The 23,639-nt window shown below is 44.9% G+C and overlaps 1 protein-coding gene across 3 annotated transcripts in view; it reads left to right on the top strand.

Moving 5' to 3' along the window:
- Positions 1–23,639, top strand: part of PCYT1B (phosphate cytidylyltransferase 1B, choline) — a 78,967-nt gene that overhangs the window by 35,500 nt on the left and 19,828 nt on the right. For all 3 annotated transcript variants that reach the window (XM_075263787.1, XM_075263784.1, XM_075263783.1), the window contains exon 2: positions 1,125–1,224. In XM_075263787.1, the coding sequence (XP_075119888.1) occupies positions 1,125–1,224 (100 nt within the window). The remainder of the gene's footprint in view (positions 1–1,124; positions 1,225–23,639) is intronic.

Genomic DNA, 23,639 nt, shown 5'->3' with positions numbered 1-23,639 from the left:
CAGAAAGAAATCATTCAAATATTTTATTTAACCTGCACAGGGAACACTGGAAAATAATAATACCCCCCCGCGCAAACGAAACATACTTTTAATTTCTTATTTTTGGTTATACTTATTCCATAAAATGGGCAGCACTATGTTTAGTGCTGTCACCCTTCTGGACTGGAGTCCTGGGTTTGAATCCATGGAAGTTGTATGTTCTCTGTATGTTTAGGCCTAGTTCACATCTGCGTTGGGGCCTTAGCCTAAAGGAAACTTCTTATACTTCTACCTTCTGCTCAGTCCACACCTGGCTTTGGCTCAAAAAGCCGCAGAAAATTCTGCAATAAAAAAGCAGCTTTTCTCCAATGTAGTGGAGTGCAGTAAAATGGTGCCATTGGAAAAACCGCAGCGGAAATGTATCACGCAGCGCTTTTCACAGAAAGTCCATAGTTTTCCTCTGTGGATCTTTTGCTTCAATTCTACCTATATGGAAACCTCCCGTGTTTCTGTAGTTATAATTAACATGCTGAGATTTCCAGAATAGCAACGGTTTTGGAAATCGCAGGATTTCCGTTGCGGATATTTTTCTGCAATGTGTGGATGGGATTTACTAGTCCACTTTGCAGGGACTATAAAACAGTACAAATTTTGGCCCTGGTGTGTCTGCCACGGTCAAACCGTGATGTTTATGCCACGTGGGGCCCCGACCTAAAGGGATTTTCCTAATAGGGGCTGCTTTCCATTCCATCCATCGCTATATCATCAGATTGGCCTGTAAGCTGGGCGTTAGATCCCCTCCTTTCAGAGATAGTGATGATGGCTCATCATCATGAAAATCGCTTGGGAGGGGCCCAGAAATACCATTCAATCAAATTCCGTAAATGGAGCTTTTGTTCTGCTCTTCATCAATGAGAGGGAAACCCAAGCTTCCACTGTCACATCTAACAATATATGTATTTCAGCAAAAACAAATATTGCAATCAGGTTATTGTAATTGAAAGGTTTTCAAAGCATATTTTAATCTTAGGAAACCCAGCAGGAGCTCAACGGTACGAAGCATGATGGACTATAGAGATGTTGTAGTCATATTTATAGCTGCACGTACAAGAAATAATGGCTTCTTTTTTTGTGATATTTTATAGACTCTTGCCACACCTGCTCCATTCGCTGTCGACACAAGCTGCCAGTGCAAAGCTCCACATGAGAAATTAACCATTGCTCAAGCCCATTTAGGAACACCGGGTGAGTCACAATGTTTTATACTGTTCTTTGTAGAGTCAGTGCTTAATGTTCCCTCTTATTTCAGACTAAATGGGGGAGCAAAAGAGAGAAGACGGCAGTAAAAGATGGAATTCGTTACCATACAGTTTACACCATTAGTACTGTGGCCATTAATGGGTTATTGTGGCAGTCTGAGTCTGGTGGGGGTACAACACCTGTCACCCCCCTTCAACCAGTTGTTTGCAGCAGTAGTAGATCTGAGGTGAGCTCTATGGCTTCACGGGCCATGTGATGTTACATTTATCAGTCACATGGAGCTCAGTACCATTCAAGTGAATGGGGCTGATTGGCAATACCAAGCACAACCATTATACAATGTATGGTTCTTGGTAAGCAGTAAAGAGGCCACAGTGCTTGTCTGAACACTGTGGCCTCTACAAAGAGCTGATTGGTAGGGCCAGGGTCGATTCTAGCTTTTCTTCTATCTGAGGCAAAAACTGAAATGGCGCCTCCCCAAAATTAGAAAATTAGGCTTGACTACCACTGTGCATGTACACTACTCAGCACTGAAACTGTCTGACTAAGATATGTCACTTATGAGCCATTATACCATGTGCACTATGGTATATTATTCTTATAGGAGTCTCTAGCAATTAGACAAACTCCAGAGGGGTCAGGGTAGATGTAACAGAAAAAAAACATACCTGTCCTCGGTACTCTGGTGTACGCCGCTGCAGTCCAGCAGTTGCTGGAAAGGGACCATGTATGCCACTGCCATAAATCACAGATCCCTCTCCAGTGTCCACAGTGGTCTTTTGGGGCGATGGGCTTCTTTAACCTGAAGCTCATTGTGCGACAAAGTGGCCTCCATACAGTGTAATGTCCCATAGCAGCCGTCTGCATAGCATAATGTCCCATAGTGGCCTCTCCACACAGTATATTATCTCATAGTAACTCCCTCCACACAGTATAGTTTCTCCACACAGCATAATGTCCCATAGTGGCCCCTCCGCACAGTATAATGTCTCACGGTACCCCCCCCCACGGTATAGTTTCTCTACACAGCATAATGTCCCATAGTGGCCCCTCCGCACAGTATCATGTCTCACAGCACCCCCTCCACACGGTATAGTATCCCTAAGTAGCTTCTCCACACAGCATAATGTCCCATAGTGGCCCCTCCGCACAGTATAATGTCTCACGGTACCCCCCCCCCCCCACACACACACAGTATAGTTTCTCCACACAGTATAATGTCCCATAGTTGCCCCTCCAGACAGTATAATGTCTCGCGGTATCCCCCCTACACAGTATAGTTTCTCCACACAGTATAATGTCCCATAGTGGCCCCTATAGTTTTTATTACAAATGTTCCAAAAATTCCAGGTTTGGTTGAATGGTTTACCATTCAATAGATATTTTTCTCTGGAGTTTGAAGAGATGAGTGGGGGCCCAGGGTAGATGATTTAACATAACAAACTTTTACCTCCCAGGGGCTCCGGTCTTTAGGCCTCTTCTGGTCTCAGAGATTTCATCAATGATGTCAGAGACCACTGAGGCCTGTGATTGGGCCTCGGCAGTCACACGGGTTATGCCAACATCACAGGTCTCAGTGGTCTTTGACATCATTCATGACATTTCTGATAGTGGAAGAAGCCTGAAAAGTGGCACTAGAGTCCTGGGGCAGAGAGTAACATTCTTTACTTATATTTAATCACCACTGCTAGGCCTCTGTTCATTATACTCTGGGGTCTGAAGATAGCAGTTACGTTTTGGATGTGTGTAGTCTGAATGAAACCACTGACTGAACCTCGTCAGATGAATCTCGTAATGTTCACCCAACAATAACTGCAAATATCTCCTGCCTGAGGCGAGATACTCATCTCTTCTCATGGCAGAGGTGGCCCTGGGTAGGCTGCAGTGTAGACCACCATCCATCTGATATTGAAGACCAATCCTAACGACATGTCATGAGTAGTTAAGTCTCATAAAACCCTTTTAGGCTAAAGCCCCTCGTGGACATAGTATATCTTGACTTCAGTAAGGCATTTGATAAAGTATCACATAACCTTCTTATTGAAAAAATGATTAAGTATGGCTTTGACAAAAAATCAGTTAGGTGGATTCACAACTGGCTTAATGATCGGGCACAACGAGTAATACTAAATGGCTACACATCGAACTGGAAGAAAGTCAAAAGCGGGGTGCCGCAGGGCTCTGTTCTGGGCCCAGTACTTTTTAATATCTTTATAAATGATCTGGACGATGGAATTATTGGGGAACTCATAAAATTTGCAGATGATACGAAGATAGGAGGAATAGCCAACACTAGAGAGGAGAGAGAGTGTATTCAAAAGGACTTAAACACACTGGAACAATGGGCTGAGGCGAACAAAATGGTATTTAACAGGGACAAATGCAAAGTTCTACATCTGGGTAACAGAAATGTAAAAAACATATATAGTATGGGAGGAATAGAACTAAGTGATAGCATAGGGGAAAAGGACTTGGGCATAATAGTAGATCACAAATTCAACATGAGCCAACAGTGCGGTGCTGCTGCAAAAAAAGGCTAATAAAATTCTGGGATGTATTAAGACAAGCATTGAATCTAGATCAAGAAAGGTCATTATTCCGCTGTACTCTTCCCTGGTCAGACCACACCTGGAATACTGTGTACAGTTCTGGGCGCCTCAATTCAAGAAAGACATCGATATTAGAGATGAGCGAACACTAAAATGTTCGAGGTTCGAAATTCGATTCGAACAGCCGCTTGGGTTTTCGAACCCCCATTATAGTCTATGGGGAACAGATACTCGTTAAGGGGGAAACCCAAAATCCGTGTCTGGAGGGTCACCAAGTCCACTATGACACCCCAGGAAATGATGCCAACACCTCTGGAATGACACTGGGGACAGCAGGGGGAAGCATGCCTGGGGGCATCTAAACACACCAAAGACCCTCTATTACCCCAACATCACTGCCTAACAACTACACACTTTCCACATTCAAAAAAAAACCTCTATCAAAGTGGGAAAAATACCTGGAAACCTTCTTTACTCCCCAAATGGATGGACACAAACCCCAATTTAAGCTCAACAAACAGTAACAACCACCCCCTTTAAATCACGTTCCCCATGACAACCACAAATGGAATAGGCAATGGGAATTCCAAAAGCCCTCACCCTTAACTGTCATTTTGAGTGTTGTGTGTGTGTGTGTGTGTGTGTGTGTGTGTGTGTGATGTGGTAAGACCTTCCAAAATTCACTTTTCTAGCCCTTAACATGAGCCCTTCCAAACAAAGTTACATGACCTTAAGCTGAGCTACCAGCAGAGATTGAAGGCCCCTTGGCATGAGTAGAGCCTTGCACCAGCAGTGTTTTTGGCACTTAGGGTGAGTTGAGCCTTGTACCAGCGTGTGTCCCCTTAACATCAGGCGGGCCCTAAGTTCTGCGCTTTGCACAAAAGTTCCACATTAACTAGGCTGAATGGTACAAAGATTAGTAGGCCCCGAGAACCAGGAACAGGTCTTGCAATGGCTGTCGGATAACGCTTAAAGCACATTGTCCACCAGCCAGTCAGCCTCTACCTCCTCTTACCCAACAGTCTTGTCCTCCTTCCACCCAAAATTCCCAATCTTCTCAGAACAATAACCCCAACTGTCCCTGCTCCCCAGAGCTGTTCTCCCTTCCTTTGACTGTACCGCAACCTGCCCCTCCATTTCGCGATTCCACGGACCTAACAGACGAGTATCTGTGTCCAGATGCTCAAACACTAGAGTCTCCTCCATTCCATCTCCGGTCGATTTGGTGGCGGATGACCAGCAACCCACCCTCATCGACGACGATGAGACGCAGTTGCTGTCAGGGCAGCCAGTTGACATGCGCATTGTGCAGGAGGAGGAGGCGAGACAGGAGTTGGAAGAGGAGGTGGTGGACGACGAGGACACCGACCCCACCTGGACAAGGCAGATGTCAAGCTGGGAAAGTAGTGTGGATGTTGAGGCAGGTGCAGCACCAAAAAGGGTAGCTAGAGGCAGAGACATGTCCAGAGGCAGAGGTCAGCTGCTTTGCCGAAGCCAGGCCAGACCCGGAATGTCCGAAGATGTTCCCTTTTGTACCCAGCCCAGAAAAACTCCCCCATCGAGGGCACGTTTCTTGAAGGTGTAGAGTTTTTTTCAAGGAATGCGCCGAGGACAGATATAGTGTCGTCTACACAATTTGCCTCTCGAAATCGAGTAGGGGCCCTGAGAAGAGCAACCTGTCCACCACTTCAATGCACCGTCATTTGGAATCCAAGCAATGGAATCAGTGGCAGGCAGCAACGGCAGGACAAACGTCGCCCGCCGTTCATGCCACTGCCTCTGCTCACAGTGCTGGCGATGCACTCCAGAGGACGAGCCAGGACATCACTTCATCTGCCTCCGCCACTTTGTTGACTTCTCCCTCATCCTCCCCTGTTTCTGTCTTATCTCCTTCTCCTGCACCATCAAAGGCACCATCAGGCGCTTCTTTACAACAACCCACCATCTCTCATACATTGGAGCGCCGGCAGAAATACACCGCTAACCACCCCACCCACGCAAGCCTAGAACGCCAACATCGCTAAACTGCTGGCCCAGGAGAGGTTGGCGTTCCGGCTTGTTGAAACTCCCGCCTTCCCGGACCTGATGGCAACTGTGGCACCTCACTATGCCGTCCCTAGCCGTCTCAACTTCTCCCGGTGTGGCGTCCCCGCCTTGCACCAGCACGTGTCACTCAACATCAGGTGGGCCCTTAGTTCCGCGCTTTGCTGCAAGGTCCACTTGACCACCGACACTTGGACAAGCGCCTGTGGTCAGGGATGCTGCAGTGCTTATCTTTAATGACAGGCAGGGTGAATGTGGTGGAGTCTGTTCCCCGGGTGCAAACTGGGGTGGCCTATCTCCTCTCCCAGGCCAAAATTCATGGCAGGAGTAGACTGAAACCCTACGACGCTGCAACCTCCACCACAGCTACTAGCGGCAAACGCTAAAACACTGGTGTGGGGAGACGTCAGCAGGCGGTGCTGAAGCTCATCAGCTTGGGGGACAGACAGCACAGTGCCTCCGAGGTCAGGGATGCCATCCTGGCTGAGATGGCATTTTTTTTTCCCTGCTACACCTGGGGCCTGGCATTTTTACGCCTGTGATAATGGCTGGAACCTGGTAGCGGCTCTGGAGCTTGCCAGCCTCCAACACGTTCCATGTTTGGCCCACGTCTAACCTAGTGGTGCAAAGTTTTTTAAAAACATACCCAAATGTACCGAAGCTACTGTTGAAAATGCGGCGCTTGTGCGCCCACTTTTGCAAGTGCACAGGAGTCGCTGCTAGCCTAAAAACACTCTAGCAAGGCCTACATCTGTCCAAACACAGGCTGTTGTCCGTCATTCACACACGCTGAAACCCTACAATACCATATCTTGAGCAGGGTGTGTGAGCTGCACAGACCTTTGATGGAGTTCCATCTACAAAACCCAAGGGTTCCTCAAAGTCAGCAACCAAAGTTTCTGCACCATGAGTTTCCAGGGGTGGCAGAGTTATGGCTAGGGGAAGAGGCATGGATAGGGATGATGTCTAGGGGCAAAAGCAGTGTGGATGTGGAGGCAAGCTAAGCAGGAAAAACTGGGGGTACAAGCTAAGGCATGGACTGGGGTGATGTCTAGGGGCAAAAGCAGTGTGGATGTGGAGGCAAGCTAAGCAGGAAAAACTGGGGATACAAGCTAAGGCATGGACTGGGGTGATGTCTAGGGGCAAAAGCAGTGTGGATGTGGAGGCAAGCTAAGCAGGAAAAACTGGGGGTACAAGCTAAGGCATGGACTGGGGTGATGTCTAGGGGCAAAAGCAGTGTGGATTTGGAGGCAAGCAAAGCAGGGAAAATGGTGGCTAGAGGCAAAGGGATGTCCATAGGCAGCAAGGGCAAAGATGCAAAACTCTCCCGTTTCAAGAATTTTCCTGACTTGTTTCCCCACAAAACATTCCTGGGAGGAGGGCTGAAACACCACCCTCCTCCTCCTCCGCTGTTAGATTTACCCCAGCTACGAGCTGAAAACGCTGCAACACTGGTGTGGGGAGACGTCAGCAGGCTGGGCTGAAGCTCATCAGCTTGGGAGACGGACAGCACACTGCCTCTGAGGTCAGGGATGCCATCCTGGATGAGATGGCAATTTGTTTATCCCCGCTGCCCCTGGGGCCAGGTTTTTTAGCTTGTTGGAGGGCTCTGGAGCTTGCCAGCCTCCAACACGTTCCATGCCTGGCCCACATGTTCAATGTAGTGGTGCAATGATCTTTAAAAACATACCCCAAATTAGCTGAGCTAAGGGTGAAAGTGCGGCACTTGGACACCCACTTTCCCAAGTCTACAGTACCTGGAGCTAGCCGCAATACACTCCAGCAAGGCCTACATCTGCCTGAAGCACCTACTGTTGTGCGAGGTCACCACACGCTCTAACCCTAGATACCGTATGTTCAGCAGGGTGTGTGAGCAGCAGAGACCTTTGATGGAGTACCAGCTACAAAACCCAAGGGTTCCTCAGAGTCAGCTCCCTCACTTTCTGCACCATGAGTTTCCATGGGTGGCAGACTTATGGCTAGAGGCACAGGCATGGATAGGGGTGATGTGTAGGGGCAAAAGCAGTGTGGATGTGGAGGCAAGCTAAGCAGCAAAAACTGGGGGTACAAGCAGCCGGTGACATCATCACTGACAAGCACAGCTGTCTGTCAGCTGACAGGCTGACTTTCACCAAAATGAACAGACAATGGATAGACTCATCATATACATGTCAGTTACATGACAAATTTAGTGCAATTTGCAAGTCCAAGATGGTTTGGAGATCTGCGGAGAGGAATCTCACCACCTCTTGCGGGTGCCATCATTTGGAAGGCAAGCCCTGGGCTCAGTGGGTGAGAGCAAGCGCAGGATAATCGTCGTTTGGCCTGGCGGCCACTGCCTCTTCCACTGTTGACAGGGCTGGCGCTGCAGTCCAGACCAGGAGCCAGGACACCTCCACATCTGCCTCTGACACTTTGGGGAGTTCACCCTTATCCTCACCTTTTCCTGCCATTTCTCCTTTTGCCCGCGCCATCATGCGCCTCTTCCCATCAACTCCCCATCTCCCAAGCCTTTCATTTCATGCTAAAGTACAGCGCAACCCACCCACATGCCCAAGGCTTCAACGGCCTCATCTCAAGAAATCTGGCCCAGGAGATGTTGGAATCCCGGCTGGGGGACACTCTGCCCTTTTTGGGCAGAGTGTCTACTGCGCCACCGCACTGTGCCGTCCACACCAGCACTTTCCCCCAAACATGAGGCGGTCCCTAAATTCAGCGCTTAGCCCTAAAGTTCCATGTGACCAGTTACGAATGGACAAGTGCATGCGGACAGGGACGCTACCTTTCAATTTGGGCACAGTGGTTGAATGTAGTTGAGGCGTGGACCGGGTCGCAAAATGTGGTGGCCTGACTTGTCTCCCCACACAACATTCCTGGGAGGAGGGCTGAAACACCACCCTCCTCCGCTGTTAAATTGACCCCAGCTACGAGCTGGAAACGCTGCAACACTGGTGTGGGGAGACGTCAGCGGGCCGTGCTGAAGCTCATCAGCTTGGGGGCCAGACAGCACACTGCCTACAAAGTGAGTCATGCCATCCTCGATGAGACGGCAATGTGGTTTTTGCCACTGCACCTGGGCCCAGGCATGTTGTCATGTGTGATAATGGCCGTAACCTGGGATTGGCTCTGTAGCTTGGCAGCCTGCAACATATTCCATGCCTGGGCCACGTTTTTAACTCATTGCTGCTAATCTTTTGAAAAAGGTACCCCAATGTTCCTGAGCTACTGGTGAAAGTGTGGCGCTTGTGCGGATAGTTTTTAAAGTGTATAGTTGCCGCTGCTAGCCTCTATGCACTCCTACAACGCCTGTACCTGCTGGAACAACGGCTGTTGTGCGACGTCTCCACACTGCTGGCACTAAACATATCATGTGTTGAGCAGAGTGTGTGAGCAGCACAGACCTTTGATGTAGTTCCAACTCCAAAACCCTCGGGTTCATCAAAGTCAACTCCCTCAGTTGCTCAACCATGAGTGGCCATGGGTGGCAGACTTATGTGAAATCCCATCCCATCCATTGCACTGGACACGAAACATTAGCATGCGCTCAGCACAACTTCGGATATGGCAGATGCGTTAAGCAGGGTGCAGGGTACAACACAGACCAGGCCCGAGCACCAGGAACAGGTGTTAGAAATACTGCAGCATCTGCCATTTCCTTCCAATTTTGGGGTTTTGGACCCGCCACCGACTTGTCTGGACCTAAGTGGGGATCATGAGACACAGTTGCCATCAAGGCAAGCTGTGGTCATGTGCGGTTTGCAGTAAGGGGGCAGTGCGCAATTGGAAGAGGAGTTGGTGGATGACGAGGCCACCGACCCCACATGGACAGGGGTGATGTCTAGGGGCTAAAGCAGTGTAGATGTAGAGGGAAGCTAAATCAACAAAAAACCTGGGTAGAAGCAAAGGCATAAACTGGGGTGATGTTTAGGGGTGAAAGCAGAGTAGATGTGGAGGGAAGCTAAGCAGCAAAAACAGTGGGTAGAAGCAAAGGCATGCAAAACTCTACCCTGTTGGAAGACTTATTCCTAGGTCTGGAACACGTTAATGGCCCCCCTGGACAAATTACTGCCACTCAGGGGCCTAGTGTCACCAGGAGGGACAAGTATAGGCGCATGTTGTGGGAATACCTGGCCGACACCAGCTCTGTCCTCTCCGATCCCTCTGTGCTCTACAGCCTAAACTTATTTTCTCATCTTTTTTTCTGAACTGCACATCTCTTGCCTGCTTCCTTTGGGATCTTAGAAATGGTGGTCCACTTCCACAGATGGTAACTTCAATAGACAGTGTAACGGGAGTAGCTGAGGGATCGCTGTCTTAACCACTTTTTGGCACAAAATTAACTTCCAAAGCCAAATATGGTGCAAGTATATGATGCAAGGACACCTACACACCTATCTCTGACACATTGGGGAGTTCACCCTCATGCGCCCTTTTGGCCTGCACCATCATGCGCCTCTTCCCAGCCACTCCACATTTCCCAAGCTTTTCATTGCAGGCAGAAGTACAATACAACCCACCCCCATGCCCAAGCCTGTAACAGCCTCATCGATAAACTGCTGGCCCTGGAGATGTTGGTGTTTGTTTATGCTTCTGGAGACCCAGGCCTTCCGTCAGCAGATGGCAGCTGGGGCACCTCCCTATGCTGGGCCTAGCCGTTACTACTTCTCTTGGTGTGCTGTCTCTGCCTTGCGCCTGCATGTGTCCCATAACATCAGTCGGGCCCAGAGCTCTGCGCTTTGCTGCAAGGTCCACTTGACCACCGACACATGGACAAGCGCCTGTGGTCAGGGATGCTGCAGTGCTTATCTTTAATGACAGGCAGGGTGAATGTGGTGGAGTCTGTTCCCCGGGTGCAAACTGGGGTGGCCTATCTCCTCTCCCAGGCCAAAATTCATGGCAGGAGTAGACTGAAACCCTACGAAGCTGCAACCTCCACCCCAGCTACTAGCGGAAAACACTGTAACACTGGCATGGGGAGATGTCAGTAGGCCGTGCTGAAACTGATCAGCTTGGGGGACAGACAGCACAGTGCCTCCGAGGTCAGGGATGCCATCCTGGCTGAGATGGCATTTTTTTTTCCCTGCTACACCTGGGGCCTGGCATTTTTGCGCCTGTGATAATGGCTGGAACCTGGTAGCAGATCTGGAGCTTGCCAGACTCAAACACGGTCCACGCATGGCCCACGTTTTCCAACTTGTTGGTGCCATGTTTCTTTGAAACCTACACCATTGTGCCTGATATACAGGTCAAAGTGGGGCCATTTTCGTAAGTGAGAACTAGCCTCTGCTAGGCAGAAAACATTCAGAGCACACTCCTCTCATCTTCGCACCGTTGGCTGGCGGAGGAAGACGAGGGGGTTGGAGTGGCATCTGATGTCCCTATCCCACACGAGGCTAGAGGGTGCACTTCAGTGCATCCCATTGCTTCACCACAAATGGTGTGAAGGGGAGTGGAAAATGGAGGAAATGGAGAGTGACCCTTACAGTTGGGGCCAGCAAAGGCATGCCAAGTAACACACTGGCACACATGGCTGACTTCATCTTGGGTTGCTTTTCAACACATATTTCACATCATGAAGAACAAATAATACTGGATTTTTTCAAGCCTCGAACCCCGGTCTAGGTCTAATGTCTGTTCCTTTCTTATATTAGGGGAGAGGGAAAAAAAATTACTTCAGTGATACGTTTAGCGTACATAGACTGACTATTAATGTGTATCCCACTTAGTGTTGTTAGGGTTACACACCGTCACAACCTGGCTAAAGCTTCTATAGCTGTTAATAAAGTCAACATAACTTTACGGTATCCAAAAAGACAGCTGGTACCGACAGAGAGCAAGACAAATGTCACCCAAAGCTGTGAGCTCTGAACACCCACAGTGACTTTGGCGTCATCATCATTATAAGGGAGTGGGTGGTAATAAATAACTTGGCAGTGCCTAAAACCCAAAAAGCTTATACAACTATATTTACATTAAGATACACAAATGAAACTTTTCAGTAGCATGTCATGAGACAAGCTGATAAGCTCTTCCTTTGTGCAGTGCTATTTGAAAGTTAAACGCTGCCTTTATTTTAATTCTGGAGAAGGTGCAGACATTAGATTTAGAACATGTTGTCTTCATTGTCCAAATCCTCTATATAGGTAACGCGTTTTTCGGGCCGAGCTGTCTGGGAACGAGCTGGTGCAGCACTGACAACCTGGGTGAATATGGCAAGAGCCTGAGATGTAGGGTGAATGAATCCCCAAATTATTTGTGGAATTCCCAGTCAGACAATGGCACTGTATACCAGTATTAAAAATTGTGGGTGCACATAACCCCCATATATTCTTTGAATTCCCACTCAGACAATGGCACTGTATAGCAGTATTAAAAATTGTGGGTGCACGTAACCCCCATATATTCTTTGAATTCCCAGTCAGACAATGGCACTATATACCAGTATTAAAAATTGTGGGTGCACATAACCCCCATATATTCTTTGAATTCCCAGTCAGACAATGGCACTGTATACCAGTATTAAAAATTGTGGGTGCACATAACCCCCATATATTCTTTGAATTCCCAGTCAGACAATGGCACTGTATACCAGTATTAAAAATTGTGGGTGCACATAACCCCCATATATTCTTTGAATTCCCAGTCAGACAATGGCACTATATACCAGTATTAAAAATTGTGGGTGCACATAACCCCCATATATTCTTTGAATTCCCAGTCAGACAATGGCACTGTATACCAGTATTAAAAATTGTGGGTGCACGTAACCCCCATATATTCTTTGAATTCCCAGTCAGACAATGGCACTGTATAGCAGTATTAAAAATTGTGGGTGCACGTAACCCCCATATATTCTTTGAATTCCCAGTCAGACAATGGCACTGTATACCAGTATTAAAAATTGTGGGTGCACATAACCCCCATATATTCTTTGAATTCCCAGTCAGACAATGGCACTGTATACCAGTAGTAAAAATTGTGGGTGCACATAACCCCCATATATTCTTTGAATTCCCAGTCAGACAATGGAACTGTATAGCAGTAGCAAAAATTGTGGGTGCACGTCACCCCAATATATTCTTTGAATTCCCAGTTAGACAATGGCACTGTATACCAGTAGTAAAAATTGTGGGTGCACATAACCCCCATATATTCTTTGAATTCCCAGTCAGACAATGGCACTGTATACCAGTATTAAAAATTGTGGGTGCACATAACCCCCATATATTCTTTGAATTCCCAGTCAGACAATGGCACTGTATACCAGTATTAAAAATTGTGGGTGCACATAACCCCCATATATTCTTTGAATTCCCAGTGAGACAATGGAACTGTATAGCAGTAGCAAAAATTGTGGGTGCACGTCACCCCAATATATTCTTTGAATTCCCAGTTAGACAATGGCACTGTATACCAGTAGTAAAAATTGTGGGTGCACATAACCCCCATATATTCTTTGAATTCCCAGTCAGACAATGGCACTGTATACCAGTATTAAAAATTGTGGGTGCACATAACCCCCATATATTCTTTGAATTCCCAGTCAGACAATGGCACTGTATACCAGTATTAAAAATTGTGGGTGCACATAACCCCCATATATTCTTTGAATTCCCAGTCAGACAATGGCACTGTATACCAGTATTAAAAATTGTGGGTGCACGTAACCCCCATATATTCTTTGAATTCCCAGTCAGACAATGGCACTGTATAGCAGTATTAAAAATTGTGGGTGCACGTAACCCCCATATATTCTTTGAATTCCCAGTCAGACAATGGCACTGTATACCAGTATTAAAAATTGTGGGTGCACATAACCCCCATATATTCTTTGAATTCCCAGTCAGACAATGGCACTGTATACCAGTAGTAAAAATTGTGGGTGCACATAACCCCCATATATTCTTTGAATTCCCAGTCAGACAATGGAACTGTATAGCAGTAGCAAAAATTGTGGGTGCACGTCACCCCAATATATTCTTTGAATTCCCAGTTAGACAATGGCACTGTATACCAGTAGTAAAAATTGTGGGTGCACATAACCCCCATATATTCTTTGAATTCCCAGTCAGACAATGGCACTGTATACCAGTATTAAAAATTGTGGGTGCACATAACCCCCATATATTCTTTGAATTCCCAGTCAGACAATGGCACTGTATACCAGTATTAAAAATTGTGGGTGCACATAACCCCCATATATTCTTTGAATTCCCAGTGAGACAATGGAACTGTATAGCAGTAGCAAAAATTGTGGGTGCACGTCACCCCAATATATTCTTTGAATTCCCAGTTAGACAATGGCACTGTATACCAGTAGTAAAAATTGTGGGTGCACATAACCCCCATATATTCTTTGAATTCCCAGTCAGACAATGGCACTGTATACCAGTATTAAAAATTGTGGGTGCACATAACCCCCATATATTCTTTGAATTCCCAGTCAGACAATGGCACTGTATACCAGTATTAAAAATTGTGGGTGCACGTAACCCCCATATATTCTTTGAATTCCCAGTCAGACAATGGCACTGTATACCAGTATTAAAAATTGTGGGTGCACATAACCCCCATATATTCTTTGAATTCCCAGTCAGACAATGGCACTGTATACCAGTATTAAAAATTGTGGGTGCACGTAACCCCCATATATTCTTTGAATTCCCAGTCAGACAATGGCACTATATACCAGTATTAAAAATTGTGGGTGCACATAACCCCCATATATTCTTTGAATTCCCAGTCAGACAATGGCACTGTATACCAGTATTAAAAATTGTGGGTGCACATAACCCCCATATATTCTTTGAATTCCCAGTGAGACAATGGAACTGTATAGCAGTAGCAAAAATTGTGGGTGCACGTCACCCCAATATATTCTTTGAATTCCCAGTTAGACAATGGCACTGTATACCAGTAGTAAAAATTGTGGGTGCACATAACCCCCATATATTCTTTGAATTCCCAGTCAGACAATGGCACTGTATACCAGTATTAAAAATTGTGGGTGCACATAACCCCCATATATTCTTTGAATTCCCAGTCAGACAATGGCACTGTATACCAGTATTAAAAATTGTGGGTGCACATAACCCCCATATATTCTTTGAATTCCCAGTCAGACAATGGCACTGTATACCAGTATTAAAAATTGTGGGTGCACATAACCCCCATATATTCTTTGAATTCCCAGTGAGACAATGGAACTGTATAGCAGTAGCAAAAATTGTGGGTGCACGTCACCCCAATATATTCTTTGAATTCCCAGTTAGACAATGGCACTGTATACCAGTAGTAAAAATTGTGGGTGCACATAACCCCCATATATTCTTTGAATTCCCAGTGAGACAATGGAACTGTATAGCAGTAGCAAAAATTGTGGGTGCACGTCACCCCAATATATTCTTTGAATTCCCAGTTAGACAATGGCACTGTATACCAGTAGTAAAAATTGTGGGTGCACATAACCCCCATATATTCTTTGAATTCCCAGTCAGACAATGGCACTGTATACCAGTATTAAAAATTGTGGGTGCACATAACCCCCATATATTCTTTGAATTCCCAGTCAGACAATGGCACTGTATACCAGTATTAAAAATTGTGGGTGCACATAACCCCCATATATTCTTTGAATTCCCAGTCAGACAATGGCACTGTATACCAGTATTAAAAATTGTGGGTGCACGTAACCCCCATATATTCTTTGAATTCCCAGTCAGACAATGGCACTGTATAGCAGTATTAAAAATTGTGGGTGCACGTAACCCCCATATATTCTTTGAATTCCCAGTCAGACAATGGCACTGTATACCAGTATTAAAAATTGTGGGTGCACATAACCCCCATATATTCTTTGAATTCCCAGTCAGACAATGGCACTGTATACCAGTAGTAAAAATTGTGGGTGCACATAACCCCCATATATTCTTTGAATTCCCAGTCAGACAATGGAACTGTATAGCAGTAGCAAAAATTGTGGGTGCACGTCACCCCAATATATTCTTTGAATTCCCAGTTAGACAATGGCACTGTATACCAGTAGTAAAAATTGTGGGTGCACATAACCCCCATATATTCTTTGAATTCCCAGTCAGACAATGGCACTGTATACCAGTATTAAAAATTGTGGGTGCACATAACCCCCATATATTCTTTGAATTCCCAGTCAGACAATGGCACTGTATACCAGTATTAAAAATTGTGGGTGCACATAACCCCCATATATTCTTTGAATTCCCAGTGAGACAATGGAACTGTATAGCAGTAGCAAAAATTGTGGGTGCACGTCACCCCAATATATTCTTTGAATTCCCAGTTAGACAATGGCACTGTATACCAGTAGTAAAAATTGTGGGTGCACATAACCCCCATATATTCTTTGAATTCCCAGTCAGACAATGGCACTGTATACCAGTATTAAAAATTGTGGGTGCACATAACCCCCATATATTCTTTGAATTCCCAGTCAGACAATGGCACTGTATACCAGTATTAAAAATTGTGGGTGCACGTAACCCCCATATATTCTTTGAATTCCCAGTCAGACAATGGCACTGTATACCAGTATTAAAAATTGTGGGTGCACATAACCCCCATATATTCTTTGAATTCCCAGTCAGACAATGGCACTGTATACCAGTATTAAAAATTGTGGGTGCACGTAACCCCCATATATTCTTTGAATTCCCAGTCAGACAATGGCACTATATACCAGTATTAAAAATTGTGGGTGCACATAACCCCCATATATTCTTTGAATTCCCAGTCAGACAATGGCACTGTATACCAGTATTAAAAATTGTGGGTGCACATAACCCCCATATATTCTTTGAATTCCCAGTGAGACAATGGAACTGTATAGCAGTAGCAAAAATTGTGGGTGCACGTCACCCCAATATATTCTTTGAATTCCCAGTTAGACAATGGCACTGTATACCAGTAGTAAAAATTGTGGGTGCACATAACCCCCATATATTCTTTGAATTCCCAGTCAGACAATGGCACTGTATACCAGTATTAAAAATTGTGGGTGCACATAACCCCCATATATTCTTTGAATTCCCAGTCAGACAATGGCACTGTATACCAGTATTAAAAATTGTGGGTGCACATAACCCCCATATATTCTTTGAATTCCCAGTGAGACAATGGAACTGTATAGCAGTAGCAAAAATTGTGGGTGCACGTCACCCCAATATATTCTTTGAATTCCCAGTTAGACAATGGCACTGTATACCAGTAGTAAAAATTGTGGGTGCACATAACCCCCATATATTCTTTGAATTCCCAGTCAGACAATGGCACTGTATACCAGTATTAAAAATTGTGGGTGCACATAACCCCCATATATTCTTTGAATTCCCAGTCAGACAATGGCACTGTATACCAGTATTAAAAATTGTGGGTGCACATAACCCCCATATATTCTTTGAATTCCCAGTCAGACAATGGCACTGTATACCAGTATTAAAAATTGTGGGTGCACGTAACCCCCATATATTCTTTGAATTCCCAGTCAGACAATGGCACTGTATAGCAGTATTAAAAATTGTGGGTGCACGTAACCCCCATATATTCTTTGAATTCCCAGTCAGACAATGGCACTGTATACCAGTATTAAAAATTGTGGGTGCACATAACCCCCATATATTCTTTGAATTCCCAGTCAGACAATGGCACTGTATACCAGTATTAAAAATTGTGGGTGCACATAACCCCCATATATTCTTTGAATTCCCAGTCAGACAATGGCACTGTATACCAGTATTAAAAATTGTGGGTGCACATAACCCCCATATATTCTTTGAATTCCCAGTGAGACAATGGAACTGTATAGCAGTAGCAAAAATTGTGGGTGCACGTCACCCCAATATATTCTTTGAATTCCCAGTCAGACAATGGCACTGTATACCAGTAGTAAAAATTGTGGGTGCACATAACCCCCATATATTCTTTGAATTCCCAGTCAGACAATGGCACTGTATAGCAGTATTAAAAATTGTGGGTGCACATAACCCCCATATATTCTTTGAATTCCCAGTGAGACAATGGCACTGTATACCAGTAGCAAAAATTGTGGGTGTATATAGCCCCAATTCTATTGCTAGGGGACTTGCAGGGTATTTCTGAGGTGAAGGTGGGGGGGCACACCGTTGGAACGGGGATTTGGGGTGTATATATGGGGTATACGGGAATACACTGTCAGTGTGTTCCATTCAGGATCCTGGGAAAGCTGGGTTGCGGCGATTGAGCCCGTCAGTGCCACGTTACACTGACAAGCTTCTCCCTGGAATTGAAGTTATATGTAAGCCCAATATATTCTTTGAATTCCCAGTGAGACAATGGCACTATATGGCAGTAGCAAAAATAGTGGGTGTATATAGCCCCAATTCTATTGCTAGGGGACTTGCAGGGTATTTCTGGGGTGAAGGTGGGGGGGCACACCGTTGGAACGGGTATCGGGGGTATATATCGGGTATACGGGAATACACTGACAGTGTATTCCATTCAGGATCCTGGGAAAGCTGGGTTGCGGCGATTGAGCCCGTCAGTGCCACGTTACACTGACAAGCTTCTCCCTGGAATTTAGCTCTTATAAGAGCTGTTGGTTGTCTTCTCCTTCCTATCCTAGCCTGTCCCTGCCTACCCAGAATCTAAGCCCTAGCTAACTGGACGGAAACCTCCGTCCTCGGTGAATTGCAAGCTCAGAATGACGCGAAGCTGGGCGGCGCTGTTCTTTTAAATTAGAGGTCACATGTTTTCGGCAGCCAATGGGTTTTGCCTACTTTTTTCAACGTCACCGGTGTCGTAGTTCCTGTCCCACCTACCCTGCGCTGTTATTGGAGCAAAAAAGGCGCCAGGGAAGGTGGGAGGGGAATCGAGTAATGGCGCACTTTACCACGCGGTGTTCGATTCGATTCGAACATGCCGAACAGCCTAATATCCGATCGAACATGAGTTCGATAGAACACTGTTCGCTCATCTCTAATCGATATATTGGAGCAAGTCCAGAGAAGAGCAACCAAAATGGTGGAAGGTCTGCAAACCATGTCCTATGAGGAGCGGCTAAAAGAATTGGGATTGTTTAGTTTGCAGAAGAGAAGGCTGAGGGGAGATTTAATAGCAGTCTACAAATATCTGAAAGGTAGTCACAGTACAGAGGGATCTACCTTATTCTCATTAGCACAAGGAAGTACAAGAAGCAATGGGATGAAACTAAAGGGAAAGAGATACAGATTAGACATTAGGAAAAACTTTCTGACAGTGAGGGTAGTGAGAGAGTGGAATAGGCTGCCACGGGAGGTGGTGGGCGCTCCATCAATGGAAATCTTCAAGCGGAATCTGGATAAACATATAGCTGGGATGATTTAGGAAAACCTGCACTCGCAGGGGGTTGGACCCGATGGCCCTTGAGGTCCCTTCCAACTCTACCATAAGATAAGATAAGATAAGCACTGCCGGAAAAAAAACATGTCGGAAACACATCTCGGTTTTACCTGCAGCATTTTTCACAGGAAGTCCACAGAGGTTTCTTCTAGGTGTCCTCAGTCCATCTTATTACCTACTAGATTGACTAGATTGAAAGGACTTTCCCTATTTCTGGAGGAAAGGAGAAAAACAGGAGGAGACCAGTGGCCTCTGCTTGGGGCATGAATCTCCTATTAGATTCTTCCTCAAACTTGCATGTGTCCAGGCCACTATCTGTATACAGAAATAGAAACTCTTTGGAATACTGGGTTTGCGTTGCTTGTATACCATATGGCGATGGAAGGAACACTTTAAAGAAGATTAGTGTAAAGCGTAGAAATCAGCCGTTACTCACTGATATGTTCGGGCTGAGAACACAGATGGCAGGAAGAGCCGAGAATAGAAGGCTTAAATGTTACAAGAGTTCTCATTTGGAAAGGAATTTCTTTGTTAGGTGACAAACAAATTACAGGCACATAAAAGAAGACTAGCCTAGCCTTTGTGATAATACAAATTGTATTGTGCCATGAAAATTTCTTTTCTTTACAGTGGCACAGTTGATCCTGCAATTTTCTTTTCAATGATTATACCTCAATGGACCACTGCATTATATCAAATCAAAATAGTGTACACAATCTTTTATTCTGAGGACTGGCTATAGAAAGAAAATGGGGTGTACCACCTCCAAATCCCCTCACTTCCTACATACTTCCACCAGAAAATGTTTATTAATAATAATAGCAAAAAGCATTATCTTTCTGAGTGGCAGAAGCTTATGTAACAAGACTACGACAGAGCCGGGTAATGGGTGGGTTGTGTAAACCTCTGGAAGTGTATTGAAGTCAAGAAATACAAACCATCTTTATAGCAGATGATTTCCTGGCAATGGTATTGAATTGTTGCCACTCAATTAAGCACCTCTCTTGTCATCTTCTATCCTACCGACTGAACCTTACACTGGCTCTTAGCTATAATGTGAACGTTCATGTGGCTCCCAATGCTGACTCATGATCATTAGAGTCAACCAGTAGTGGTATCATAGCGAACACAATAAGAGAGGAGCGGGTGTACGCAAGCTTACAAAAAGCCTTTTAACGTTTGTGTTGATGGAAAACGACTTTTGGCAATTCTGAAAGAGATACAAACTTCTTCCTGCCTGACTCTACATACACTAGATATAACTTCCCCGGATGCCCCTTTATGGAAGAGAAGCAAAGACTTCATTGGAAGACACAACATTTATAGACATGTAAGAAATTCTGGACTGATCTGGAAAAAGGTTCTAAGATCTAATGATATTAAAGACGACCTTTTTGAAGATTCAGAGTTTTGGTTTATGCAATGGAGAGAAATTGAGTTTTCTTGTACCACCAAGAAATGACACCCTTAAATCTAGGGGGTCTCTGGTTACTTTCAATACCCTCCTTCAGTATCCCAGCTGTATACTAGAGCTCATAAATCGTCAATGAGACACATGTTGATGAGAATGGATGGTGTTTGATATAGATGATGGCCAGTGGTGGTGGAATAGAGCAGTTGGATGATGATAGAGACGTGCTTGATGAAGAAACAATCAAGATAGATACAAGATGCTAAAATATACCAGGATAACTATCAAATCCATACCAAACTACAATATATGCGGCATGGAAATATTTAAAGAACAGATAGACTAGAGGCCAAATCAGGAATTTCTCCTAACACTCCCCACTCCAGAGAGTGATCGTCTACTCATAATTAGAGATGAGCGAACAGTGTTCTATCGAACTCATGTTCGATCGGATATTAGGCTGTTCGGCATGTTCGAATCGAATCGAACACCGCGTGGTAAAGTGCGCCATTACTCGATTCCCCTCCCACCTTCCCTGGCGCCTTTTTTGCTCCAATAACAGCGCAGGGTAGGTGGGACAGGAACTACGACACCGGTGACGTTGAGAAAAGTAGGCAAAACCCATTGGCTGCCGAAAACATGTGACCTCTAATTTAAAAGAACAGCGCCGCCCAGGTTCGCGTCATTCTGAGCTTGCAATTCACCGAGGACGGAGGTTTCCGTCCAGCTAGCTAGGGCTTAGATTCTGGGTAGGCAGGGACAGGCTAGGATAGGAAGGAGAAGACAACCACAACAGCTCTTGTAAGAGCTAAATTCCAGGGAGAAGCTTGTCAGTGTAACGTGGCACTGACGGGCTCAATCGCCGCAACCCAGCTTTCCCAGGATCCTGAATGGAATACACTGTCAGTGTATTCCCGTATACCCGATATATACCCCGATACCCGTTCCAACGGTGTGCCCCCCCACCTTCACCCCAGAAATACCCTGCAAGTCCCCTAGCAATAGAATTGGGGCTATATACACCCACAATTTTTACTACTGGTATACAGTGCCATTGTCTGACTGGGAATTCAAAGAATATATTGGGGTTATAAATACCCTCATTTCTTGCTACTGCCATATAGTGCCAGTTTCTGACTGGTAATTCAAAGAATATATTGGGGTTACGTGCACCCACAATTTTTACTACTGGTATACAGTGCCATTGTCTGACTGGGAATTCAAAGAATATATTGGGAATACAAATACCCTCATTTCTTGCTACTGCCATATAGTGCCAGTGTCTGACTGGGAATTCAAAGAATATATTGGGGTTACGTGCACCCACAATTTTTACTACTGGTATACAGTGCCATTGTCTGACTGGGAATTCAAAGAATATATTGGGAATACAAATACCCTCATTTCTTGCTACTGCCATATAGTGCCAGTTTCTGACTGGTAATTCAAAGAATATATTGGGGTTACGTGCACCCACAATTTTTACTACTGGTATACAGTGCCATTGTCTGACTGGGAATTCAAAGAATATATTGGGAATACAAATACCCTCATTTCTTGCTACTGCCATATAGTGCCAGTTTCTGACTGGTAATTCAAAGAATATATTGGGGTTACGTGCACCCACAATTTTTACTACTGGTATACAGTGCCATTGTCTGACTGGGAATTCAAAGAATATATTGGGAATACAAATACCCTCATTTCTTGCTACTGCCATATAGTGCCAGTGTCTGACTGGGAATTCAAAGAATATATTGGGGTTACGTGCACCCACAATTTTTACTACTGGTATACAGTGCCATTGTCTGACTGGGAATTCAAAGAATATATTGGGGTTATAAATACCCTCATTTCTTGCTACTGCCATATAGTGCCAGTTTCTGACTGGTAATTCAAAGAATATATTGGGGTTACGTGCACCCACAATTTTTACTACTGGTATACAGTGCCATTGTCTGACTGGGAATTCAAAGAATATATTGGGGTTATAAATACCCTCATTTCTTGCTACTGCCATATAGTGCCAGTTTCTGACTGGTAATTCAAAGAATATATTGTGGTTACGTGCACCCACAATTTTTACTACTGGTATACAGTGCCATTGTCTGACTGGGAATTCAAAGAATATATTGGGAATACAAATGCCCTCATTTCTTGCTACTGCCATATAGTGCCAGTTTCTGACTGGTAATTCAAAGAATATATTGGGGTTACGTGCACCCACAATTTTTACTACTGGTATACAGTGCCATTGTCTGACTGGGAATTCAAAGAATATATTGGGAATACAAATACCCTCATTTCTTGCTACTGCCATATAGTGCCAGTGTCTGACTGGGAATTCAAAGAATATATTGGGGTTACGTGCACCCACAATTTTTACTACTGGTATACAGTGCCATTGTCTGACTGGGAATTCAAAGAATATATTGGGAATACAAATACCCTCATTTCTTGCTACTGCCATATAGTGCCAGTTTCTGACTGGTAATTCAAAGAATATATTGGGGTTACGTGCACCCACAATTTTTACTACTGGTATACAGTGCCATTGTCTGACTGGGAATTCAAAGAATATATTGGGAATACAAATACCCTCATTTCTTGCTACTGCCATATAGTGCCAGTGACTGACTGGGAATTCAAAGAATATATTGGGGTTACGTGCACCCACAATTTTTACTACTGGTATACAGTGCCATTGTCTGACTGGGAATTCAAAGAATATATTGGGAATACAAATACCCTCATTTCTTGCTACTGCCATATAGTGCCAGTTTCTGACTGGTAATTCAAAGAATATATTGGGGTTACGTGCACCCACAATTTTTACTACTGGTATACAGTGCCATTGTCTGACTGGGAATTCAAAGAATATATTGGGAATACAAATACCCTCATTTCTTGCTACTGCCATATAGTGCCAGTTTCTGACTGGTAATTCAAAGAATATATTGGGGTTACGTGCACCCACAATTTTTACTACTGGTATACAGTGCCATTGT

This window comes from Leptodactylus fuscus, chromosome 2 (genome assembly GCF_031893055.1).
Source record: "Leptodactylus fuscus isolate aLepFus1 chromosome 2, aLepFus1.hap2, whole genome shotgun sequence".
Taxonomy (NCBI): Eukaryota; Metazoa; Chordata; class Amphibia; order Anura; family Leptodactylidae; genus Leptodactylus; species Leptodactylus fuscus.
The sequence above is the reverse complement of the archived record's forward strand: the minus strand, read 5'-3'. Positions and strand labels throughout refer to the sequence as shown.